Source organism: Myxine glutinosa, chromosome 4 (assembly GCF_964187855.1).
Source record: "Myxine glutinosa chromosome 4, kmMyxGlut1.1, whole genome shotgun sequence".
Lineage (NCBI taxonomy): Eukaryota > Metazoa > Chordata > Myxini > Myxiniformes > Myxinidae > Myxine > Myxine glutinosa.
In genome coordinates, this window is record NC_136264.1 from 195723844 (window position 1) to 195732777 (window position 8934).

Here is an 8934-nt window from a genome sequence, read left to right on the forward strand (position 1 = left end):
CAACACTTTCAAATTTGCCAACATGATTTTTTGTGTTCTCTGGTACCTATATAACATGTTTAGACAGGTGGAATCTTCTAATCATTCAGTGCCCACGGGATGACATAACCCCCCCTGACTAAATCCATCTTTGGTCGAGTTTAATAACTACTCACCGAGATTCAAATGACGTATAAACTCGATAAACAGCGATGGAAAGCTGCTGTGGATGGTCTTTCATGAGATGGATCATCCCATGAACAAAATCTGTACCTGTTATTGACGACGTGTCACAAACTACTGCATGGCTGACGGGATGGCCTCGGCCCTAGAGGTATGTACACTTGCCTCGATGTCGTCCCACCTGGGTTTGAATCCCAACCCAGGTAAAAGACTGTCGTCCCGGGGTCATGGAGGCAGGCCGAGGCATCAATGCGTGTGTCGTCCCTCGGAAGGACGTTCAACTCGGTGTCCCGTCTGTTGGTCGACGTTAAAAGACCCCACGGTGCCCTTCGTGATGAGCCGGTACCCTGAGCGAATGACCAATTCCTGCCCCAACAACTGCTGGGAAGGCAATGGCAAACGACCCTGTATGACCCAGTATGACCCAGGCTCAAGAAACTGCTTGGGCAGAACCAATGTTCTGTAGCACAAAGTATAGCACTCTACCCTCCACCAAAGTCCTATGGTCCCTACACGTATAAAACTACACTACTTCATATACATACTTATAACATCATCATCTGCCTTCTAAAGTAACTTCTTCTCAAGATGGTTAAGTAAACCAAAAATGTAAATAAACCAGCACTGTCAATGGAATATTATATTTTGTTCATTCCTGAATGGAGGGGATGGGATTGACTTCCAGGAGGTATTGGGACATCCTCTCCCAAACAATTGCCACCGGTCTGCAAAACTTGTTTTGCCAAATGTCTGCTACATATCGCCACATACCTACAACGCGTGTATCGCCACATACCTACAACGCGTGTATCGCTACATACCTACAACACGTGTATCGCCACATAACTACAACGTGTGTATCGCCACATACCTACAACATGTGTATCGCCACATAACTACAACGTGTGTATCGCCACATACCTACAACATGTGTATCGCTACATAACTACAATGCATGTATCGCCACATACCTACAACGCGTGTATCGCTACATAACTACAACACGTGTATCACCACATAACTACAACAAGTGTATCACCACATACCTACAACACGTGTATCGCTACATAACTACAACACGTGTATCACCACATACCTACAACACGTATATCGCTACATAACTACAACATGTGTATCGCCACATACCTACAACATGTGTATCGCTACATAACTACAATGCGTGTATCGCCACATACCTACAACACGTATCACCACATACCTACAACACGTGTATCGCTACATAACTACAACATGTGTATCACCACATACCTACAACAAGTGTATCGCTACATAACTACAACGCGTGTATCGCCACATACCTACAACACGTGTATCTCTACATAACTACAACACGTGTATCGCCACATACCTACAACGCGTGTATCGCTACATAACTACAACACGTGTATCACCACATACCTACAACACGTGTATCGCTACATAATGACAACATGTGTATCGCCACATACCTACAACAAGTGTATCGCTACATAACTACAACGCGTGTATCGCCACATACCTACAACATGTGTATCTCTACATAACCACAACACGTGTATCGCCACATACCTACAACGCATGTATCACCACATACCTACAACACGTGTATCGCCACATACCTACAACACGTATATCGCCACATACCTACAACGCATGTATCGCCACATACCTAGAACGTGTGTATCGCCACATACCTATGTGTATATCGCAACATACCTGAAGCGCATGTATAACCACCTACATGCAACGACTGCATCGCCACCTACCTACAATGTGTAAAGTGCCACCTACCTGCAGCACATCTATAACCACCTGTGTGCATCGCGTGTATCACCACATACCTACGTGTGTATCGCCGCCTACCTACAATGCATCTATTACCACATTCCTACAACACAAGTATCATCACATACCTACAACATGTGTATGGCTACATACCTACAACGTGTGTATCGCCACCTACCTACAATGCATCTATTACCACATTCCTACAACACAAGTATCATCACATACCTACAACATGTGTATGGCTACATACCTACAACGTGTGTATTGCTATATACCTATGTGTATATCTTCACCTACCTGCAATGCATGTATAACCACCTGCATGCAATGAGTGTGCTGCCACTTACCGACAACACGTGTATCGCCACATACCTATGTGTATATCTTCACCTATCTGCAATGCATGTATAACTACATGCATGCAACGAGTGTATTGCCACTTACCTACAACACGTGTATCGCCACATACCTATGTGTATATCTTCACCTACCTGCAATGCACGTATAACTACATGCATGCAACGAGTGTATTGCCACTTACCTACAACACGTGTATCGCCACATACCTATGTGTATATCTTCACCTACCTGCAATGTATGTATAACCACATGCATGCCACGAGTGTATTGCCACATAACTACGCGTGTATCACCACCTCCCTGCCCACATATATCTCTACCTGCCTGTGAGCAGATTGGCCCAAATCGCCACTCATATCATTGAACCAGCAGGCAGGACCTCATCACCCCATCACCCATGGTCCTTATCTCATAAATACTATAATTTATTTCTTACTTGCAATTCATTTTTTTCATTTCCTCCCATTTTAACTCATCAACTTTGGATGATGTAGAAGGTTTGTGAGATTAGATAAGGTTGTGTGTTTGGTCTTTAGACCAAGGTTCGTCTCAATTTGTGTCCTAGAGGGGCATCAGAGGGGGCAGGTGGCAGGGGAAGGGAGAGCAGAAGCGAATACAAACTGTTTTATTACTTGCTATTTATTATTTATTATAGTTGTATTGAAATTATACGGTATAAAATATTGTGTGGACACGCTTTCTTTCCTGCTACTGGGGTAGCAACGACAAAGAAGCAAAAATCCAGGGAATCATAATTTTGGGGGGAAAACCCCTGATTTGTTTAATGCCATGGACAAACTTTAGTCCATCACGGGTGATGAAGGTTGTGGGCAACTTTCAAGCAAAATCGTGTGTGTGGTTTTGGAGAAGAAAGCAAATACCTGTTTGGGGGTGGGGGGGGGGGGCAGGGGGCAAACCTACCATACATCCTCTTAGATCTCACCTGAACAGCACGATGGTAATACTTCACCTGAACAGTTTTTGTTGCAGGTGATCTAAAAACTACTGTGGATACATCAACGTTAAAAGACGAATGTGTGCGAGACATCATGACGATGGACATCTATTTGATTTGTGATGAACACGCACTTACATCACCAAGAGCGCGCTCCAGAATGGCCGTGCTTTTGAGAATGCAGATGCCAACTCCAACGGGGTCGCCAGAGATGAGGAGGTGAAAAGAATCAATAAATACCTGTGGCAGAGACAGACAGAATTAATGTACGTGTTGAGTGAGAAGCTCAGCCCACACACCTGATGGACAACAGCCCACACACTTGTTGGACAACAGCCCACACACTTGTTGGACAACAGCCCACACACTTGATGGACAACAGCCCACACACTTGATGGACAACAGCGCCTACACTTTATGGACAGCAGCGCCTACACTTTATGGACAGCAGCGCCTACACTTTATGGACAGCAGCACCCACACACTTGGACAGCAGAGCCCACGCACTTGATGGACAGCAGAGCCCACACACTTGGACAGCAGAGCCCACACACTTGGACAGCAGAGCCCACACACTTTATGGACAGCAGAGCCCACACACTTGATGGACAGCAGAGCCCACACACTTGATGGACATCAGCGCTTGCACTTGATGGATAGCATAGCCCACGCACTTGATGGACAGCAGCACCCACACACTTGATGGACAGCAGAGCCCACACACTTGATGGACAGCAGCGCCTACACTTGATGGACAGCAGCACCCACACACTTGGACAGCAGAGCCCACACTTGATGGACAGCAGCCCACACACTTTATGGACAGCAGAGCCCACACACTTGATGGACAGCAACCCACACACTTGATGGACAGCAGAGCCCACACACTTGATGGACAGCAGCGCCTACACTTGATGGACAGCAGCACCCACACACTTGGACAACAGAGCCCACACACTTGATGGACATCAGTGCCTACACTTTATGGGCAGCAGAGCCCACACACTTGATGGACATCAGCGCCTACACTTTATGGGCAGCAGAGCCCACACACTTGATGGACATCAGCACCTACACTTTATGGACAGCAGAGCCCACACACTTGATGGACAGCAGCGCCTACACTTGATGGACAGCAGCACCCACACACTTGGAGAGCAGAGCCCACACACTTGATGGACATCAGCACCTACACTTTATGGAGAGCAGAGGCCACACACTTGATGGACAGCAGCACTCACACACTTGATGGACAGCAGCCCACACACTTTATGGACAGCAGAGCCCACACACTTGATGGACAGCAACCCACACACTTGATGGACAGCAGCCCACACACTTGATGGACAGCAGCCCACACACTTGATGGACAGCAGAGCCCACACACTTGATGGACAGCAGAGCCCACACACTTGATGGACAGCAGAGCCCACACACTTGATGGACAGCAGAGCCCACACACTTGATGGACAGCAGAGGCCACACACCTGATGGACAGCAGTGCCTACACTTGATGGACAGCAGCCCCCGCACACTTGATGGACAGCAGCACCCACACTTGATGGACAGCAGAGCCCACACACTTGATGGACAGCAGAGCCCACACACTTGATGGACAGCAGAGCCCACACACTTGATGGACAGCAGAGCCCACACACTTGATGGACAGCAGAGCCCATACACTTGATGGACAGCAGCACCCACACTTGATGGACAACACCCCACATAATTGATGGACAGCAGCACCCACACTTGATGGACAACACCCCACATAATTGATGGACAGCAGCACCCACACTTGATGGAAAGCAGCCCACACACTTGATGGACAGCGATGCACACACTTTATGGACAGCAGCACCCACACTTGATGGAAAGCAGCCCACACACATGATGGGCAGCGATGCACACACTTTATGGACAGACATATCATACATATATACATATGTGTCTGTGGCCAAAAACGCAGTTTTATTGAAGACGAGCAAATACCACCCATGCTTGAAGACTAGCAAATGCTTCACTGACGGGAAGACTAAGAGAAAGGAGGAGAGTCAAAGAGGAGGGAGAGAGAGGGGGGGAGAGAGAGAGAGAGAGGGGGAGAGAGAGAGAGAGAGAGAGAGGGGGAGAGAGAGAGAGAGAGGGGGAGAGAGAGAGACTTTGACTTTTACATCCTTTTATTACAAAAATATCAAAAAGTATATTTTGTAAAAAGTATAAATACAACCATTTCACAAAGCATTTCACAAATCAGAGGTAAAAAAACAAGCAAAACCATTTAAAAGGGAACATTTACATGAAGACCATTAGTACATCAAGAAAGGGAACAGGAAAAAAATAATAAAGTGTTTTGCTCCTCACAAAGAAATCATATCGTGCTTGAGGAGTGATCAATCTGTGATCAGCACACCATTTTGCACAGAGCAAAGTGCATTATTCAATGCCCATATACTTTTGAAGATCAATACTTTATCCATATATGTATAGAAACAAAATTCTGTTTTAATCCGGGCAAAAACAAGTCCTTTAAAACAGGCCGGGAGGTTATCTGTACATCTTGTAGGATTTTCAATTTGCATTTTCCTCGTGCGATATATTGCTTTCTTTGCCATGGCAACGAGGAAGTTCGCTAGGGCCACTTCTATTTGGTGTGTGTTTGAGGCAAAGCAAAAAATGAAAGAATTCAAAGTAAAGTTTAAAGAAAGCTTCATGCACATTTCATGCAGCAAACCAAATAAAGGAATCAAGCGCGCACATTCAACATAAGCATGTGACACGGTCTCAAGAGCACCACAGAAGGGACAATGCTCAGATATTTCCGAAGAAAAAACATGCAAGAGCTTATTGGTGGGTAATACCCAATGTGCCAACCTCCACGACAGGTCGGCAGTTTTCTTTGGAATAAGTATGTGATAATAGGCTTTCCAGTTAGGTTGGAAGGGGTATTCTGTAGGCAAGCAATTGTGCCACTTCCTTGACTGCCAAGTTCCTAAGGAGGGCCGGATTGCTTTGACACAGGCCTGGTATATTGCACGATTTTCCAGACCTGCAGATCCAAAACGTATTTTTGGTAAATATTTTATTATTGTGCCACAATTCATTACAGTGGGGGTGACTTCTAAATTTGGGAAACAGAGGCTTGGCTCACAAACAATTAGGCCATCACCAGTGCGAGGAGATTGCTCCCAGTGCACCTTAACTTTGCGGTATACGCTAAGTATTTCGCATAGCACAGCAGATATTATGCGGTTTGACCGCATGCCAACTTTATTTGCAAGTGCTGCAGCACTTAACCATGTCCTTGTCTCAATCATTAGATCAGCAACGTGATGGACACCATTCTGAACAAAATAGTCAATAAAAGAGCGTTCCGTTCTTATTCTTTTGAAGAGAGAGTTGTAGAAAAGAGGCTCTCTGAAAAACATCTCTTGGGTGTAGGAAACATAATCACGGTCGACCATGAAAACACGCCAAGCATTCAGAATTATATTGTAAAATGGTGGAAGCAAGGACAGATCAATACATTTCATGTTCATTAGGAATAGACCAAATGAATAGTCTAGCATGCCGGCTTGACGGAGGAGGAGGAGAGCAGTGGACCTCCAGGCTAGGTCTGATGGACCATAGAGAAGCCGCCAGATTGAGGCAATGCCAAATGCCATAGCCCTGCATACGATGTCCACAAGACCATGCCCACCTTCCTCTAAGGGAAGATTCAAGATCTCTGGACGAAGCCAATGTTTTCCACTCCAGAAGAAGTTTATTATTGTCTTCTGTATATTCAGCAGAAAGCGTTCAGGAGGTGGAATGGCTTTGATTCTGTGCCACAGTATAGATGCTGCTAGGTTGTTTATGACCAGGACTCGTCCCCGGTATGAAAGCAAAGCCAGCAAACCTTTCCATTTCCGCAGCTTTTGTTCGAGAGAGTCAGCGAGACCCTCCCAATTTTTCGCTTGTGTTGCTTCATCACCGATGTAAACACCAAGGTACTTCATTCCGTTGAGGGACCAGGTGAGGTGTTTCGGGAGGACAGGCATAGGGCGCTGGCATGGGCCCATCCACATCGCCTGGCACTTGTTCCAGTTTACCAAAGCTGAAGAAGCTGAACCATAATAGTCCAAGCAATCCACCAGTTTCTTTATCTCATCACTATTATGTACGATGGCGCAAATATCGTCAGCATATGCAGAGACTTTCACAGGCCTTGTGAGCAAATTTTTGCATCCGGTTAGGATGCTGCGGACTTTGATTAAAAGAGGCTCAATGGTTAAAGAGTACAGAATACCAGATAAAGGACATCCCTGACGGATACCCCTTCCAACCTTTACAGGTGAAGTTAGCTCAGAGTTTACTCTGAGTATTGAGGAAATGCCATTATAGAGCAGTTTTACCATGGAAAGAAAAACAGGACCAAGTCCAAAACACTCTAGCACCTTGAAAAGATATACATGACTTACACGGTCAAAAGCCTTCTCTTGGTCAAGCACAATCAAACCAAGATTGTCATTTTTTATTTTACACACATCCCAAAGATCTCTTAATAAAAAAATGTTATCGTGTATCTGTCGGTTAGGGATACAGAAAGACTGATCACTTTGAATCAACGATTCTAGGAGTGGGGCGATGCGTCGAGCTAGAACTTTAGAAAATATTTTATAATCTGAAGTTAGGAGAGAGATTGGACGCCAATTATCAATGAGCTGAGGGTCTCCTTTCTTTGGTAATAGACTAATGACTGCTCTACGGCAGCTCATCGGCAAGTCACCACAACGTAATGAACTATTAAAGACCTCCAATAGTTCTGGGCCTAATAAGGGCCAAAAGGATTTATAAAACTCTATTGGGAGGCCGTCCAACCCAGGAGATTTACCCGTAGGTAAAGAAGCAAGGGAAAGTGTAAGCTCTTCCAAGGAAAGTAAGGAGCCAAGCTGATCCCTTTGAGCAGCACTTAGCATGGGTAAGTCAGATGTGAAGTAACTTATTGAGCCATCGTCAACATCATTTGCCATAAACAGGTCTGAAAAGAAGTTATAGACCTCCCTCTTTATATTATCTTGTGACGTCACAGTGTTACCAGTTGAGAGCTTTAAGGTTTCAATTTGCCTTTGATTGGTAGTCTTTTTATCAAAATGGAAAAAAAATTTGGTCGGTGCATCTAAATTATATAGCTGATCCATCCGTAGACGGACCATTGCACCTTTTGCTTGGTATTCGACCAGGCTGTTTAGTAGAGTCTTCTTTTCCATAAGCAAATGATTATTTGTTCTATTGGGGCTATTTGCCACATCAGTTTGCAACTTCATTATTTCCTTTTCTAGTGTGAACCTCTCCCTTTTTACACTGAAAGAAGAGAAGTAATTAAACTGTTGGCAAAAGACAGCGATCTGCGCCTTTGCGTAGTCCCACCACAATATCGGGTTATCAAAATTATTCTTTCTTTCTTTGAGGCTAATCCAAAATACTTTGAAAGCTTCACAAAAAGCAGCATTTTCCAGCAACATGACATTGAACTTCCAATATGGGCTGCCATGTTGCTGCAGAGCAAGCTTAAAGGACAAGGTTACAGCCAGGTGATCAGAAAAAAGAGAAGGCACAATATCAGATTTCAATATCTTGTCAAGCATTACAGTATTGACATAAATTCTGTCTAACCTGGCTAGTGTGTGCAT

The 8934-nt window shown here is 44.9% G+C and overlaps 2 protein-coding genes across 6 annotated transcripts in view; both read right to left on the minus strand.

The window, feature by feature from the left end:
* Nucleotides 1-8934, minus strand: part of TSEN2 (tRNA splicing endonuclease subunit 2) — an 841321-nt gene that overhangs the window by 258630 nt on the left and 573757 nt on the right. The gene's annotated exons all lie outside the window — the stretch shown is intronic.
* ERMARD (ER membrane associated RNA degradation) overlaps nucleotides 1-8934 on the minus strand; it is a 143209-nt gene that overhangs the window by 80423 nt on the left and 53852 nt on the right. For all 5 annotated transcript variants that reach the window (XM_078776845.1, XM_078776844.1, XM_078776846.1 and 2 more), the window contains one exon: nucleotides 3404-3505. In XM_078776845.1, the coding sequence (XP_078632971.1) occupies nucleotides 3404-3505 (102 nt within the window). The remainder of the gene's footprint in view (nucleotides 1-3403; nucleotides 3506-8934) is intronic.